Here is a 19,707-nt window from a genome sequence, read left to right on the forward strand (position 1 = left end):
AGGTATATGTAGTTTCATGAACAGAAAACTAACCAGGTAATAGATGAATGTTATAATCAGGTTAAAAAATATTAAACAACAGTCCCAGAAAATTTGAGTCATATATCTTCACTCACTCATTGAAACAATAAAATAATACGAATTTATTGACCAGCAGACCAAAGCAATAATACAGTTCCTATGAACCAGTAATTATAAAATGCACAAGCCCACAGGAGGTAATCCCGTATTTTTTTGTGTATATATTTCTGTTATAGCATATAATGATGACATATACAAAAACAAAAAAAACAAGAGTATTGTCAAGCAATACGGTCCCCTACCGGTGAAACTCCACCATTGTCATAATTATTTTTTTTTATATATTTGTAACCATAGCAACCAGAATTTTCGACGTAGGAACAAAATGAAATGCCATGCATAATTTCCATATTGCCATCTAACCATGCTTCAAGTTTCATGAAAAATATGAAGAACTTTTAAAGTTATCGCAGAATCCAGAAAAGTGTGACCGACAGACTGACTGACTGACACACAGAGCGCAAACCATAAGTCCCCTCCGGTTTCACCAGTAGGGGACAAAAATACAGGATTCCCTCCTGTGCACAAGCCTATATGATAATAACAAAAGATGCAAATATACTAAATAATTGATCCCAGGCTAAAGTGGATTGCAGATATAACACTGAAACTATTTGATATTACGACCCACAGGTCTATGGCCTAGACTTCTGACCTCAAATCAATGGCTTCTTTCTTCCTCCTCCTCCAATACTGCATGTACCATACATTTCACTTTATTTCAGTTACAAAGTCATAAAACTCTTCACAAACATTGCGATAGTAAAATGTTCTCAGATAAAAACAGCGCTAATGTTATCTGCCGCTGTAACCTTGATTTTTGATCTCAAAGTATTTTCTCCTAAGTAAATATCATACCAATATTGGATGATCGCAGGTAAAACAATTCTTTAGATCCATATCATGAGCAAACAAATTATTTCTATTCTGTTAAAAGAATCCTAAAAATAATGGGGACCCCAGGATCTTGTTTTGTTATAATTGTTATGAAATCCAGGAATCAGTTTCTATTATGACCTTTAAAGATTTCTAAGTTTTTGAGCGTTTCGATGCAATGGAAACCATATTTTTTAAAGACATAAAATTCAATTGAAAGAATTTGATTAAATATACATTCCAAGAAATTCCCAAGTGGTACAATCAACCAAAGTTTTTAAGAAAAGATATTATTTGAAAATTATTTGTTTTCACTAATTAAAATCATAGCCACATGCTAAGCACTTGTGATACGACCCTTTATTCACATACTGAGTTTCATCAATCTAACTTATAATTTATATACTTGTTGAGGTGTTGCAGAATCAAGATTTTTTTGAAAGGACAGGCAGAGAGAGAGATAGACAGTGCAGTTGCACAGACCACAGAGTAAATGGGGTGACCAATTATAAACCTATAGATGCATGTTTTGGAACAAATAGGGGACTAAAAAGCAATTAATTATTAAAATAATAACGACGATTGCCTATTCAGAATATAATTAAAAGAATGATAAACAAGTCAACCTTAAACCAGGATATGATATACCTGTATCAAAGCACATAATCAAAATATTATTGAATAATGAACATTAATATTCAGCATAAGATATAGACGAACCCGATAAATCTTTATGTACATGTATTCCACCTTTGGATGCCTTCCATTCTGTTTAAATAGACCAAAGAGGAAATCAATTGATATAAAAGAATAAGATGAAATACAGTATATGAAACAAAACCTGTGTATATACATCTGTTAATAATTGTCAAATAGAGCTTTGTCGCAGACGTGACGAATACCCCCACATGCCGCATTGACACAGAATATTTTACATGTTGTCTTGACAAAAAACAGCGAACACCATGCTCAATGTTTAAAACACACTAAGTGACCCTGTGACCTAGTTTTTGACCAGGCATGGCCCATGTTCGAATTTAACCTACGGCTCATCTAGATACAACTTCTGACCAAGTGTGGTGAAGATCGGATGTAAACTACTTGATTTAGAGAGCGGACACCATGCTGATTGTGTAAAACATACTAAGTGACCCCGTTACCGACTTTTTGATCTTGCATGGCCCATGTTCGAACTTGGCCTTAAGATCATCTAGATAAAACTTCTGACCAAGTTTGGTGAAGATCGGATGAACACTTCTTGAATTAGACACCATGTTGAATGTTAAAAAACGCACTAAGTGACCTCGTGACCTAGTTTTTGACCCGGCATGACCCATATTCGAACTTGACCTAGACATCATCTAGATACAACATCTGACCAAGTTTGGTGAAGATTAGATGAAAACAACTTGAATTAGAGGGCAGACACTTAAAGGGATCTTTTCACGTTTTGGTAAATTGACAAAATTGAAAAAAGTTGTTTCAGATTCGCAAATTTTCGTTTTAGTTATGATATTTGTGAGGAAACAGTAATACTGAACATTTACCATGGTCTAATATAGCCATTATATGCACCTTTTGACGATTTAAAAACCTGAAAATTATAAAGCGCTGCAACACAAAACGATTAAATAATTTTGAGAGTTGTGTTGTTGTCATTTAATTTTGTGAAACTACGAAGATTGCTTATATAAAGTATCAAATACGTCGTCCATATATATGTGGCAGGATGGCCGAGCAGTCTAACTGGTTTTTACTCCAGGACTCCGGGGGTCACTGGTTCGAGCCCTGCTGCGGGCTACATTTTATTCCTTTTTTTACTTTTATTCTTGATTTTTTACTGGAGCTTTTTAGATCCAATGTTTACATTTATCAATATAAAGCATTTACTGACAAACTTCAAAACATGCCAAAATCTTTGGAAAGGACCCTTTAATACGGACCTACAGACCGACCGACCAACTGACAAGCTCACTACTATATACCCCCCCAAAACTTCATTTGTGGGGGGATAATTAAAATTTACAGCGAAGTCACTAACTTATTTACAAATAAAATGGATGTGCCTATGGTGTTAGCAGAATTGTTTTTTATTTACCTTCTCCTATATTTCTTGCATCTGAAATCAACAAAAGTCTGATATAAATATTATCATATTTTACATTAAATTTTATAAATTTATAAGTTTCATGGTGTAAACTGCTGATTATCAGCAAAGCCTCATTTTAAAATATTCGGATCTTCATCAGGTACAGTAAGCTAGAAATAAGATCTGCTTTAACAAAGACCTTCAAGGGATTATGCAAATACCTAAATGAGTCATTGTCTCGTCTTGGGTTTAAACACTTCAGTAACCATTGTCAGATAATCAAATAGTTTTTCCAATATGTTCACTTATATAAGATTTTTTTTTAATAATAAAATACTACTTTTATATTAAAAAAAATAATTTGCACATTTCTTTTATTATGAATAGACGCGCACACATTATCATTATGGGCAGGTTACATACAACTTGATGTTAAATACATGTGCAATTATTCAAATCTTTACATTAAGGCCATTTCATGTTCAAAACTTATTCAAATACTGATGTTTGAGGCTGTTTTAAAAACAAGAGGGCCTGAAAGGCCCAAAGTCGCTCACCTGAGATTCAAAGGAACTGACCTGTTCTGTGCAGCCCAAGATGTCATTAGAACAATATGTTCTTACCAACTTTCATGACTAGTGAACACCCTGGCAGCCACGTTTTTCAACAGACCAGAACCATTTTAACACGCATCCAAGATATCATTTAAACAAATATACTGACAAAGTTTCATGAAGATTCAGAAGTCCATATAAGGAAAAATGCCCCGCCCACTGGAGCCATGTTTATCAAGCAACTGGAACCATTTTCGAACTTGTCCAAAACATCATTTGGACAAATCTTCTGACAATGTTTCATGATGATCGTACAGTAAATATGGCTTCTAGAGTGACAAGGTTTAACTATAGCTATATAAGGAAAAATGCCATGCGCCCTTGGCGGCCATGTTTTTCCACCAACCGGAACCATTTTCGAACTCATCCAAGATATCATTGGGACAAATCATCTGACCAAGTTTCATGATGATTGGACAATAAATGTGGCCTCTAGAGTGTTAACAAGGTTTTACTAGTAAAGAATGATATCTAGCCATATTAGGAAAAATGCCCCGCCCCCTGGTGGCCATATTTTTTAAGCAAACAAAACCATTTTCAAAACTCATCCAAGATACCATTAGGACAAATCTTCTGACCAAGTTTCATGAAGATCGGAAAATAAATGTGGCCTCTAGAGTGTTAACAAGGTTTTACTATAGCCATATAAGGAAAAATGCCCCGCCCCCTGGCGGCCATATTTTTTAAGCAAACGTGACCATTTTCAAACTCATCCAAGATATCATTAGGACAAATCTTCTGACCCAGTTTCATGAAGATCGGAAAATAAATGTGGCCTCTAGAATGTTAACAAGGTTTTACTATAGCCATATAAGGAAAAATGCCCCGTCCACTGTAGCCATGTTTTTCAAGCAACTGGAACCATTTTCGAACTTGTCCAAAACATCATTGGGACAAATCTTCTGACAAAGTTTCATGATGATTGGACAATAAATATGGCTTCTAGAGTGACATGGTTTAACTATAGCTATATAAGGAAAAATGCCACGCCCCCTTGGCGGCCATGTTTTTCAACCAACCGGAACCATTTTCGAACTCATCCAAGATATCATTGGGACAAATCATCTGACCAAGTATCATGATGATTGGACAATAAATGTGGCCTCTAGAGTGTTAACAAGGTTTTACTAGAAAAGCATGATATATAGCCATATTGGGAATAAATGCCCCGCCCCCTGGTGGCCATATTTTTTAAGCAAACGAGACCATTTTCGAACTCATCCAAGATATCATTAGGACAAATCTTCTGACCACGTTTCATGAAGATCAGAAAATAAATGTGGCCTCTAGAGTGTTAACAAGGTTTTACTATAGCCATATAAGGAAAAATGCCCCGCCCCCTGGCGGCCATGTTTTTCAGCCAACCGACACAATTGTTGAACTCGTCCAAGATATTATTGGGCTGATTCTTCTGACCAAGTTTCATGATGATCGGACAATAAATGTGGCCTTTAGAGTGTTAACAAGATTTTACTATAGCCATATATAGCCATATAAGGAAAAATGCCCCGCCCCTTGGAAGCCATGTTTTTCAAGCAAACGCAACCATTTTCGAACTCATCCAAGATATCATTGAGACCAATCTTCTGACCAAATTTCATGAAGATTGGACAATAAATGTGGCCTCTCCCAGTGGGCATCCAACGTTGCTGCAACATTGTATTTAGATTGCATTCGAACATTGCAGTTTGGTTGTACCTAATTCTATATGAAAGTTTTCCCGACGTTTTTTCCCAACGTTGCTGCAACGTTTTTTCCCAACGTTGCTGCAAAGTTGTATTAAGGTCGCATTAAAACGCAGTATTTTTAAATTCTATTTTTTTAAATAATATATAAAAAAAATATATTTACTGCCAACCGCTCTTTCGATTAGTATCGGCATTTAGGGATTTTTTCGAGTTTGTTTCTTAGAAAAAAACATTATTTGATGTCTATAGAGGAGTAAATGAAACGCTCCCCGAGTGGGAATCGAACCCACCAACTCCCGATCGCTAGGCGGACACCTCATCCACTACACCACAGCGACAATTGTAAGTTTCAGACAAATATGTTGACTATTTATTTTTTGTTGAAACTTTGAAACTATAGATTCTACCATTTTAATGCATAACACAACTTAAACAAAATATTTTATCCGGCAATTTTGAGTTAAAGTTCATCTTTAGCATCTTTAAATTTAAGCAACTGATCTGGAAAATATAAAAAATTGAATGTCTAAAATTTACAAGAAATCATATTTTCATTGATGCTATGCATAAACGGTATTATTATAAAGTACGATTCCTACTCGGGGAGCGTTTTATTATCTCCTCTTTAGACACCAAGTACTGGTTCTTTCTAGGAAACGGACTCAACAGTGTGCATATCTGCCGATAATACTCGAAAGAGCGGTTGGCAGTAAATAGTTTGTTTATTTATTTTTTATATTATTAATGAAAAAGAATTAAAAAATACTACGTTTGAATGCAACCTAAATACAACCTTGTAGCAACGTTTGGAAAAAAACGTCGGGAAAACTTTCATATACACCATTGTGACAACCAAACTGCAACGTTTGAATGCAACCTAAATACAACAATGCAGCAACGTTGAAGAAAAACATCGGGAAAACTTTCATATACACCATTGTTACAATCAAACTGCAACGTTTGAATGCAACCTTAATACAACGTTGCAGCAACGTTGGAAAAAAATGTCTGAAAAACTTTCATATAGACCATTGGTACAACCAAACTGCAACGTTCAAATGCAACCTAAATACAAAGTTGCAGGAACGTTGGAAAAAAACGTCGGGAAAACTTTCATATACACCATTGTGACAACCAAACTGCAACCTTTGATGAATCGTCCGGGTAATGTTTTGTATGCAACGTTGTGGAAACGTTCGGTAATGGTTGCCGAAGTTGCGACCTAAATATTACGTTGCCACAACGTTGCATACAAAACATTAACCGGACGTCCGGGTAATGTTTTGTACGCAACGTTGTGGCAACGTTTGGTAATGGTTGCCGACGTTGCGACCTAAATATTACGTTGCAGCAATGTGCGCACAACGTTTGATGCCCACTGGGCTAGAGTGTTCACAAGGTTTTACTAGAGCCATATATAGCCTTATAAGGAAAAATGCCCCGCCCCTTGGCAGCCATGTTTTTCAAGCAAACGTGACCATTTTCAAACTCATCCAAGATATCATACAGACCAATCTTCTGACCAAATTTCATGAAGACTGGACAATAAATATGGCGTCTAGAGTGTTAACAAGGTTTTACTAAAGCCATATAAGGAAAACTGCCCCGCCCCCTGGGGGCCATGTTTTTTCACCGATCTGGACCATTTTCGAACTCGTTCGAGATATCAATGAAACAAATGTTTTGACAAAGTTTCATGATGATTGGTAAAAAATTGTGACTTCTAGAGTGTTCACAAGGTTTCTCTATAGCCATATAAGGAATACTGCCCCGCCCCCTAGCGGCCATGTTTTTCAACGGACCGGAACCATTTTTGAACTCAACCAATAAATCATTTGGATAAACATTTTAGCAAAGTTACATGAAGATTGGGCTTCAAATGTGACTTCAACAGTGTTCACAAGGTTTTTCTTTTTTTTGACCTAGTGACCTAGTTTTTGACCCAGCATGACCCAGTTTCGAACTCAGTCGAGGTATCAATAGGGCAAATGTTCTGACCAAATTTCATGAAGATCAGGCAATAAATGTGGCCTCTAGAGTGTTCACAAGGCAAAATGTCATTTGCACGTATTATATATTATTATCAATGGCTTGTATTTACTATGGAAATCTGACTTTTTTTCTTGTCACTGCCTTACAACATTAAATGTACCAAAATGAATGTTTGTTCATGTAATATACATTGCTATTGGTAAGTAAGGCTCAATTGGTCTTTGTTGGCTCATATACTGTGAGTACTAAAAGTACACCAGGTACTCTTAAACACACTAAAATATGACCCGGGTACTAAAAATACCCTTTAAGGCTCCAGGCCACACTCTAGTGTTTTTGAGCATTTTTCCCTACCCCCTACATTTTAGTATACTGGAGAGTACACAGGGTACTTTAAAGTAGTACCTGAACTGAAAAAGACCCATCAAGAAAGGTCTGTTCTTGTTTTAAGGGTTTTAATGATTTGTGCAAGAGCGAAATGTCTCACCCTTTGGGTAGTATGTCCTGCCTGACTCGTACACTTCGTGCGTCTGATTTTGGGTCTCTGGAGGGTTGAGAGTTGCATTGTGGCGGACACGTTTGTAATGATTGTACACTGCTGTTGAGAATACCACCTTGGCTATGTCCTGACCAATTATGTACTTGTCTAAAAAAGCTTTGATCTACAAAAGAAATATATGAACACGCTGATTATTTAACACTTTCATTTAACTAAATTTTTAATAATAACTACATGCAAAGCTTTCTTAATTAGTATCAATGTATATTTCATTTTGTCTGTATTAAGTGTTTGTTCATGTTGTTGTGTCCTCGATTCCAGTTATTTCCCTTGCTGGAAATAATAAGAACAATGATAAAAGTTAGTAACTAACTGAATGTAAATATATATAATTAATGTGTTGAGCTTTGAAAAAACGCAGTCAAAATGCATGTGACACAGTGTATAAAGTATCATCACAGATAAGCCTTTCATGTCCGCACAGGCTTATCGGGGATGATACTTTCTGCTTAGATTGTTGTTTTTTACTTAAGAGACTTCCTTGGAACAAAAAATTCCATGAAAGTAAAATATGTCGTCCCTGATTGGAATTAGCTGACTTCACAGGCTTTTTGGACGATGCTCTACGCACATACATTAAGACCCTTTTTCAAAAAGAGCAGTTCAAATAAAATGAATTAACCTCTTTAGGTGTTATGTCAGTGTAGCTGTTTTCTTCGGCGACTGGGTCTTCACAAACTTCATATTTTCTATGGCACTCATTACACACTACCAAAAATTTTTCATCTAAAAAATAAAACAAACTTGTTATTCCACCTTTTTATAAATTTGTAATCCCAAACTGTAATATATCATACACTATTTATTATAAAGAGGATATTTGTTGGATTTGGTGGATATCGATTTCAATTCACAAGTGATTATAGAAATACATTTTTCATGAGTGGGCAGTATTCTCTATTATCGATAATTTTCGCTGTTAATTATCAATGTTTGAAACAGTGTACATGTATTATCAGTTTTAATTCACTGATATTTCTCAATAAACCACTGGAAAGCATCAAATAAATGAAGGATATTTGTTGGATTCGATGAAATATCAATTCTAATTCACAAGCGTAGCCACAAGTGAAAATATATATTTTCTATGACCACAAGTGAATTAAAATCAATATTCCACCCAATCCAACAAATTTTCTTTTCATTTAATGCTTTTTTCACTGTTTTTTTACATTGTAAAAGAGTTTCACTGAAGAATGTGGCTGCGATAATGATGTAATTTTGTAAAAAAAATGACGTGTCGTAATTTCACAGTAAAACAGTGAAAATTATCAATAATTATCACTGTTAGAAACAGTGAATTTTCACTTTTAATTCACTGACATTTAAGTGATAATCGACAGGTAACCGTTTGTAATTGCGGTAATAACCAACGGTATGGAATTCCGATGCATAGTAATTAAACCACAAGGGCGTAGCCCGAGTTGTTTGAAAACAAGCATCTGAACGACATACCGTTGGTTATTACCGCAATAACCAACGGTTACTCGTTGATTATTTGCATTCTAACAAAATTTCATTAACAAGTTCTCCGCGATTTAAAGGTTATAAATGAGAATTATATTAACAGAACGTCCTCCACTTTTCCGCGAAAATGTGATATCACAACAATGAAAATCAAATGAGGTTATCTTCATTCATAAACAGTGCGCAAACAATCAAAGAGAAGTCACTTTAACTACCGTAAGTATATTGGGGTAATTACCCATGATAAGCTCTTCTCATTCTTATGTGCATGTGTGTGCGACTGTGGTAGAATTCTCTATAAACCACCGGAAAGCATAAAATAAAATAATTTAAATCTGTTTAAACCTTGGAATTATCTGAACTATTTACTGATTAAAAATCTACCATTCAGTTGTCTACATTCTACTGACTGGGAACCACAATGAACACAAGCAAATTGGTCTTCTATATTGACAGATTGTTTTCCTCCCTTGCCCCTTCGACTATTCCTCTTCTTTCCATAATTGCCCGGTGTACTGTGAAAACTAACTGAGCATGGTGGGATCAGAGACAGTTGTCCTGATGATAAAACTGGTACTCTGATGCTTTTATGACTTTCTTCTGAAAGAAAAAGTGCAATCAATGCTGTGAGTATACCGTAATTACTCTATGTTTTCGGACACTCTAAGTTTTCGGACACCCCTTTTTTTAGCAAAAATAATTATTTTTCGTGACTCTTAATTTTCGACACACGAGTTTTCGTCCATAATTAATGTCTCTAAGTTTTTACAGCGCTATTTTACCGAATTTCGGTCCTGTTTTCGATATCTAATGACACTTGGATCATGGGGTTTTACAACCAGATTAACATCATAAGACATGGCAGCTGCATGCCTGAGGGCAACGGACCATTACATTTGCGTTATTGGGAAAATAACCTTGTAAACCGGTATTAAACAATGGTTTCACCCGATAGGGGTAGTTTCAATTAACAATTCAATTATCTACCGCAATGGTACTACCCCTTATCAGTAAAATAACTGTGACAAATACTAATCGCTTCAAAGCGTGATGCACCCTATTGCAAGTTTAACGAACAATGGAAGGTGTTAGAAAACAACTATCCGAAATGAACAAACAAAGAATTCATAGTGTGTTTTTATTGCGTTAATTACAGGTTGATACTAGCGAGTATCAGTACATCACATGCTCAACTTTGAACTCGTTGGTCAAAGTACAACCTTGTAGTAACTTTCTGTCAAATAAATTAAGCATTTAAAATGATTTAAAATGCAGTGCAAACGTATATAACTGTAAATTATACTATACGGCATGGTTTTTTACAAGCGCGTGCTATTACCGGTTGTCGTTGATACAATTGACGCTATTTTCGGACACTTCAATTTTCGACTCTTAGTTTTCGGACACCTGTGTTTTGTGAATATTTTTCGTATCTAAGTTTTCGGACACGAAAAAAAATTATTATTTTTAAGTGTCCGAAAACATAGAGTAATTACGGTAATCAAGTTATTTACAAATCATTAATGGCACACTAAGATTTTTGCTTCTTCATTTTGAAATAAAGGATATAGATTGCACTAGGCTAATACATAAGATGTTTAATGCCAAGTGAGACATATTTGCAGGGCTCAACATTAATGGTTGTCCTATTGCCCCTGGCAAGTAAAAATTGGGTCCGGGCAAGTTATTGTATAATCTAGTTGTCCGCCTGGACAAGTGCAAAAAAGAACAAAGAGCATTTAATTTAGACTTTAATTAGACTTTAATTGCTCTAATCATTTTGTTAAATGTTCAAAAATAAAAAAGGTTTTGTGGTGTATCATTTTGATCTTTATTAACAAATATTAGGTTTACAGTTAATGTGATATTTCATGTTTGGGCAAGTGGCTTTAGGTTCAGGGCAAGTAGATTTTCTAAGTACTTGCCCGGTAGGGCAAGTTGGTTTCTAGGTTAATGTTGAGCCCTGATTTGCTGAAATGTTTCATCCTCTTAAAAAAAACATTAATATGCTGGAAACAAGAAAGTAAAAAATCCATTTAAATAATTTTCATTCTTATATTAAGAACACTACCTAACCTGTCAACTTGTTTTAATGAAACAAAACCTTAAGTGTCAGACATGTGCCAACATTTACCTAGAGAATAGATTAAATTTTAACTTCTTAATCATATTTTAATTTTGAGCACATGTCACCATCATTTTCATTGTTTACACCTACAATTAAATGCAAAAACCAATGTAGTAAATGAATTCTTTGAATCTGATCAATTTAATCAACATAGTACCCCAGAATGCACTTGACTATTGGTCCCAGCCCAAAAACCAAAGAAATTTTACTGAATAAAAACTTTTCAATTTTCTCAATTCATGAAAATTTAGTTAATGGTACAGGTAGATCAAAACACATTTGTAAGTGCTGTAAATGTTTAACTCATGATAAAGACAAAGCATTCACTAGCTGTTTTTAATTTTTTACACGGGCAATTTCAACCTTTATTGAGAATTTCCATTTACATGTGCAAATCAACACAAATTCAACATGTGGCTGGCCATAAATGGGTACAGCATTTCGTTGTATAATGCATAGTTTTTCCTTATAATAATCTTTAACGTCTTATTTAAATATATAGTCTTACAATCCAGTGTATAACAAGGGACAAAATTGTCACAAAACCAGGTTTTCATTGTGAAAAAAAAATCTGATAAAGGGAGAAAACTCAAACTGAACTTTTGAAATGAACAAACAAAATTAACCCCCTTTGTAAGTTTATTTTTTTTTAAATCTATTTTTAGTCGTGGCGACCTTGACATTGGAGATATTGACGTGATTCTTTCGTGCGACACACCGTCCCATGATGGTGAACAAATGTGCCAAATGATTTTAAAATCTCACAATGAATGACATAGTTATGGCCAGGACAAGCTCATTGATGGCCATTTTTGACCTTTGAACTCAAAGTGTGACCTTGACCTTGGAGATATCGACGTAATTATTTCGCACGACACACCGTCCAATGATGGTGAACAAATGTGCCAAATGATTTTAAAATCTGACAATGAACGACATAGTTATGGCCCGGACAAGCTTGTTCCGCCCACCCGCCAGCCCGCCAGCCAGCCCGCCCGCATTCGCCAATCTAATAACCAGTTTTTTCCTTCTGAAAACCTGGTTAAAAACCTGGTTAATAAATATGTGATCAACATACATTGAAAATATTGAAAAATGTTCAATTGTTGAATACTATGAATTTGTCTTTAATTAAGTAAATTATAAATGATGACAGATTAGCACACCATAAACCAATTACAATTTATTAATTTGCAATTTGGTTTATCGAAAACATTTTAAAGGATGAATGCAAAATAATATCATAGACGTTAGCATCATAATACATTTTTGTCTCCAGTTATTGGTCCTCTATTTGCCAAATATTGTCTAATTTAGTGATCTTATGTCTGACCTCATTTAAATACCAACTCTATTTAATAACATACATAATGAAATTGAAAGAAAAAACACTAATCCATGATAGGTTAAATTATTTCTTAATAATATATGCACATGACTATTATAATTGTTGTTTTGAACCAATAAAATATGTTTTAACTAAAGAAATAACACAAAACTGGATTCTGCTTAATAAAACAGGATAATAGCGCTCAATAGGTCATTGTTGGCTAGGCTACTACTTAAATGTAACCTGGGTACTCTTAAGTAGACTTAAATGTACCCCGGGTACTCTTAAGTAGACTTAAATCAGGGTCTTCCCCAGGCCATTTAAGCGCCCCTTGCCGGGGCGCTTGAATTTCGAAATCAGAGTCCCCGGGGCGCTTGAAATTTTCCGATCAGTGTATTCTTCAGTAAAAGAAAGTGGAGATTGTCAAAAAAAAATCAAGGTTTCCCTATCAGTGTATCAATATTTCCTGTTTTAAAAGAGCACTCGGTACCTACTTTCACAAGTAATCGCCATAAACACCACATGGGGTAATGGATAATCCACTGATAAGAGAATAGCATGACGCGCGTATCGATTATTCTAGCCACATTACACGGTCATTTAAATGCTGACAAGGATGTATCTGGTAACTTTCCAGTCGTCAAACTGTGAAGTTCATCGTCCAATCGGTTACGCGAATGCTTATGAGGGCGGGGTTAACTATCGACCATTATTTTTGATTGACGTCGGGCATGAAGTAAGAGTTTATCGCAGCTTGATTAGCAAGAAGTTGTACCATTTAAGTAATATAAAACCGGTAATTAGTACAGTACAGAACATTAAAGACGGTTTCGGGCATCATCATCACACCTTTTTACTGTAAACAAGTGTTACCTATGACTCATAATTAATACGAGAAATTAATTGCAAGAGGTAAACAATTAATTATTATAGCGAGTTAGTTGTGCAAATGACTCCCGGTTACAATTATGTGATAACAATTTATTTAATTCCAGTACATGTATATTTCAACATGTCCATTTATAGAACTGATTCACCTCGTTTTTCTGACATTTATTCGACACGTAATGCGCTTTAACAAATTTTCGTTGAATTAATTACGCACACTTGTAAATGTTTCGTCCGATAATCGATAGTTAGAAGGCTGATGATGGCAACCGGCCGTGATCCTCGTGGACAACGTGAATTTCATGCATTATTCCGTCAAAACATTTATTCGACTCGTAAAGTGTTTTAAACAAATTATCGTTGAATTTATAACGCAACGGTTAATATTTGTTGAAATCTCAAATGGGAATAATTAAATTTGTAATCCGAAACCCATTCCTGTAAGTCGATGTTAACGCGTTTTTAATCCAAACACACTTCCGAATGTAAATGTTACCGCAACGTTAAATATTTTTGCTTCAAATTAGCAGTGCAAATTTATTTTGTGTCGAATCTTTTTCTCAATTAAAAAGAGCGCGAAAATTATGCAGCATGTACAACGTCGCGTCTATTGCATACAAATGGCGTGTATTGAGCGTTTTAACAAGCACACAACAGGTCAGGGGATTGATGCATATTCAGAGGCATATTCAGAGGCAATATTTCATCAAATCTATAAATAGTCACTTGAAAAATGGCAAGGTTTGTGTTAAAGAAATAACTGAAAGCTTTTATCGTAAATATTTACTAGAAAGAGATTGATAACAACAGAATATATTGGGGAATCGTTCGAGGCGGGATTTTACTATCTGTGCGGAAAAGTTTTAAAACAATTAAACAATATAAAAAAATATATTTTTAAATGACTGGGGGATTTTTTTTAAGAGTCATAGCGCACCAAATGACGTCTTTTGACGCTGTTTTTCTTTGAGTAATAACGCACCACAGAACGTGAATTGACACGTTAAATAAATAAAAAAATCTACGTAGGGAGGGGACACCCCTCCGGAACCCACCCCCGATCGGCCCCGGGGCGCCTGAAAAAATTCCTGGGGAAGGCACTGTTAAATGTACCCCGGGTACCGAAAATATACCAACCTGGCCAATTTAGACTGTACCGGAACCCGAGTTGAATTCCCACCAAAAATCTGATGTCAAAAAAAGAGCTACGGAATACAAAACAGATTTCACTTTTAATAAAAAAGGCCTCAACATTATTTTTGTATTATGAGTTTCGATAATATAGAGGTCATTGTACACAATTTTGACATATATATATATATATAAATGACCATAATAATTTGGCGAAAAAAGCCAACAACTACCATTTGAGCCTAAAATTTCCCGGGTATATTTTAATATATTTAACATACCCGTAGTTCATTTAAGTATACTTAAGATTACCCTGGGTACATTTAAGTAGTACCCAGACGACAATGACCAATCAAGCCATAATAAAAATATCAGATATATAAGATATAATTAATTTGAGCTTTGAATCTACATTATAATCAGAGTTTAAAGCGTATACTTACTCGAAATGGAATGAATTGATTTTGAAGTTGATGTTGGATTGGTTCTCATGGACGAAACTGCTCTGACAGATGTTAAGCCATGTAGGCGCACCAAGTTGGCCATACAACCCATGTCTTCACTAATAATCCTGCTAAAATGGTACATCAGGACTGGGAAGTATATATATATTTATTTGATATGTATCACCCTGCTGCTGTCATTGTCCACCAATTTATTAGCTCTTTCTTGTCTCGATATAAACAATTAGGAAATCAACTAGGTAAAGGTCGGTTTGTTAAGAGGGACTAGTTGAATAATACAATACAATCTTTAATGTTACTTTTAGACATACTGTAAATTTATAAATAATTTATATAAAATCGAATTATAATAATTAACAGCCCGTTTATTTTGTGTTGTCGTTTTGTAGTTTAAGTGAAAATAATAATAATAGTATATCCATATAGGCTACAAACAACTATACTTTAACAAAGGAGCGATTCGGCCACATGCTGAAACGGACAATTTTTATACTGTCTTAAAAAAGTCAAACCGGATTTGAAACACGTTAATCCGACCCCATTCAGAACGAAATTAAGTAAAACCTATATCATTACCGTTAACATTGAAGCTTCCTCTTTTTATTATGCATTAATACAAAAACAAATACAACTTCTGATGTAGCGCTCAGGACATGAAGTATTAAAATACATGGAGAAATATACCGGTATAGGTTGTGTAGGTTTATTATTTTTTCAACTAATATTTCCCATTCGTTTAAAATTGGACTATTAATTGGGATTCAGCGAAGATAAATTCATCCACAAATGTACAGGAACATACATTAACAACATATTTAGAAACACTTAATGCAATCGCTTTCAACATAAAAAGATTGCTTTCAGCAGATGCAAGTTTCTGCATAAACGACAAATACAACATAATTTTATTATGTCGGTCTTATAGATACTTTTTGCATTTTTCCAAAAGATGAGTTTCTAATGCTAATGTGGTGGCGCTAAAACAGGATTTGGCGCCGATGCAGGTTAAATGATTTGACAACAGTATCACAAAATGATTTCAATTCGACAGATAATATTCCTTTTCATATTATAACAACGTAATTACGTGAACCCAATTATATAAGCAAATACACACGTCCATTTTAAACATATACTTTTTCATTCTTTAACAAGAGAAGGAGCTAATGCAAATTAATAAAATGGCGCTAAGAACAGAGGGTGGCGCCAATACACGATATATGATTTGACAGTATCACAATAATATAATCAATTTAATAGATTATATGTTCCTTTTTCATGTATTTCAACGTAAATACGTAAACCAAATTCTATATAGAAATTACACACGGAATGCATATCAAATGCGCGTATGCCGGTCTTTAAATATATACATATAATTTTATAACGAAGTTTTGACTTGATGATTAAGTATTGATTTGCAATATTGCTGGTTGTTTTAACTGTTTCCTACATACTACACAAAGTTGTTTGTTTTAATTAACCGGACTGACCCTTAGTTGTGGTGCCGACTATATACATGTACTTTGTGTGTGGTATTCCAGGTTAAATTTAATTCAATCATAATGTTATACAATCGAAAAATAGCGTCAATATTATTATGAGAAAATATTTGTTGCAAAAGGATCTTGTAGATTTCTGTCAACAAATAAACATTTGTAATGGAACGTTTTTCTTTCAAGCACAAGTTACATCTTGTATCGTTAATTATTTTACTTTAGAAACAACGTTGACGAAAATAAACTAATTTGAGAATGGTCAGTATTTAGTTATTGGATTTATTGAGTATAACATATGTTTGATATCTATCGTGCAATCTGTTTTATTCATGTTTCCATTTTCTTAATTGAGATCGTTCCTTATATAGTTAAATATTAACATGTTTTTGTATAGAACGTGCGTACATATGTTCTGTAAAGATTTGGGTTAACGTACTGAAAAAAATAGAAATAGATAGTACGATGGCGATAATGCAACAAGCGATAGTGCGATGACGACAATGCGACAGTGCGACAATCAGATGGCGACAGTACGATGGCGACAATGCGATAGTCATGTCATACTGTCGCCATCGTATTATCGCATTGGCGCCATCGTATTGTCGCACTGTCGTCATCGTATTGTCGCATTGTCGCCATCGTACTATCGCGTTCTCGCATTGTCGCCATCGTACTATCACACTGTCGCCATCGTATTGTCACATTGTCGCCATCGTATTATCGCACTATCACATTGTCGCCATCGTACAATCGCCATCGTATTGTCGCACTGTCGTTATCGCACTGTCGCATTGTCGTCATCGTACTATCGCATAGTCGCCATCGTATTGTCGCACTGTCGTCATCGTATTGTCGCATTATCGCCATCGTACTATCGCGTTCTCGCATTCTCGCCCTCTGGATTTTAATGTGTAACCGCGATGGCTTAACGGTATTCCGTAGTATTGGCTCCATATCTTTTGGAAGAATGCATAAGCATTTATTTTGATCGACAATAAGCCAATGCTTTTTTAATGTCGCTACTCGTATGTATGTTTAAAGCAATCATTTGATGTCGTTAGTGACTTAATACGGTGTAAATTTGATTTTCACAAAGGCAAAAACATCGATTTGCTTTTAAAGATTCCAAAGCTTCTCAAATGATAAAGGTAACTACATTTCCAGATCGATTGGGATTGTCTGTTTGTGTGTATTTCTACATGAACTAACCTTCGTGGCATTGCATAAAATTGTCCGAATTTTAAACTCGCGTGAAATATGTTAAAAAATATAAACCTACTCACCCTGTAGGTTAATCCATGTAATAAAACACATCCATCTTTAGTTTCATCTCAGAAGCAGCCCATGCTCTTTTATAAATGCATCTCAACAAGAGGTGGCGCCGGTGATTAACGGCCTCGAACAGCAATTGTGGACCGCTTCATTCTAGATTTATACTATAAACCGTTACACTTTATCATTTACCTTTTCTAAAAAATGCAAGTCATTATTTAAACTTTATTCGACCAGTGTTTTCATTTGTAGTAGTATGAAATATAAACATTAACACGGTATGACGACATCAAACAGTGACGTTATGTACGTGATTTGGCGGAAAAAAATAAACACGCATGACGTTTTAGACTCTTTAAATGATGACAATCATGGATAGTTAACGTGGTTATTGATACACAACATGCATGACCTTTTTTTTAAATTTATTTAAACTGTTGATTTCAGCGCGTCTTAGTTATTGACGTCATTAATTACAAAATATAATTGTGTATGGTTTCCAATGCGAAAGAATATGTTAATGTATTGCAAAATGCAAACTGAGCCCCATTAAATAAGCTCGTATCCCTAGCTAGTCGATATTATAGTTTTAGCCAACAAAACTTCGTAGGCCAATCATCCAATGCATGTTCACGTCGTTTCATCCAGAATGCCTACTGTGGCATTGGACTCCTTGATTTGTCGACGGACAGAGCACTTATTTGAATTAATTGCAAACAGTGACGCTCGATTGGTCATTGTCGGCTGGGGTACTAGTTAATTAAAAGTATCCCGGGTACTCTTAAGTATACTACTATGTACCCCGAACACATACCATACGCTTAAGTCACCCGGCAAATATAATATATATTAGACTCAACCCAAGTACCGGTAGTGTTCCCGCCAAAAGTCCGATGTTGTGAAGAGCGCTACCGAATACCGAGACAAAATCCCATTTGAACAAAACCTGCCACAACATGCCAATTTTAGTAAGAGTTTTGATGATATAAAGGCAATTTTATAGAATATTGACATCATAATGAACATAATCAATTTGAAACAATGAGCCGACAACGACCAATTTAGAGTTAGTACTCACGGGTACATCTTGGTACATTTTCCGTACCCGGGGTCCATTGTACAGGGTGCATGAACACGTGACTTTATTGGGTTCACAAATGGGTTCTAATTGATGTAAACACACCGGTAAGTGGTGATTTTTTTCGATAACTTTATTAAACAAATTTTCTGACAAACGATGCATGCTTGGGCACACACGGCAAGGTGGGACCTTGTATGTGGCTATCGGCTGCTTAGAATAAGGAAATTCTCCTAATATATAAGGCGCTATCAACGAATTCCGACGACGTCAACGCAAGACAATTAAAAATAGTAAAAAATAGTGACTCTTTCACAATCTCCGGAGGATCTCTGTTATACTCAGCTTCGATTTATTATCGCATATGGGCAACGGACAATCATCCAAAATTACACATAATAATACAGATTTCAGTATCATATTTTTTTTCTGACATATATCACATTTAATGAGAAATTAATTTTCCTAAAACTGGCGTACGTGATGTTAAACCAGTGACAAAGCGTGTAAGGCACAAAAAGCAATGGCATGCCAAACTCTGAATGCCTACG

General features: G+C 35.1%; 1 protein-coding gene across 9 annotated transcripts in view; it reads right to left on the reverse strand.

Moving 5' to 3' along the window:
• LOC127879937 (ATP-dependent Clp protease ATP-binding subunit ClpX-like) overlaps positions 1-18,389 on the reverse strand; it is a 33,644-nt gene extending 15,255 nt beyond the window's left edge. The window contains exons 1-7 of one of the 9 annotated variants that reach the window (XM_052427051.1): positions 18,271-18,389; positions 15,287-15,436; positions 9,751-9,966; positions 8,522-8,625; positions 7,828-8,002; positions 3,056-3,076; positions 1,678-1,725 (exon numbers count right to left, since the gene is read on the reverse strand). In XM_052427051.1, the coding sequence (XP_052283011.1) occupies positions 1,678-1,725; positions 3,056-3,076; positions 7,828-8,002; positions 8,522-8,625; positions 9,751-9,966; positions 15,287-15,431 (709 nt within the window). In that variant the 5' untranslated portion in view covers positions 15,432-15,436; positions 18,271-18,389. The other 8 variants (XM_052427053.1, XM_052427057.1, XM_052427049.1 and 5 more) reach the window with 8 other exon arrangements.
• Positions 18,390-19,707: the final 1,318 nt, after the last annotated feature.

The sequence above is a fragment of the Dreissena polymorpha genome, chromosome 4, assembly GCF_020536995.1.
Source record: "Dreissena polymorpha isolate Duluth1 chromosome 4, UMN_Dpol_1.0, whole genome shotgun sequence".
Taxonomy (NCBI): domain Eukaryota; kingdom Metazoa; phylum Mollusca; class Bivalvia; order Myida; family Dreissenidae; genus Dreissena; species Dreissena polymorpha.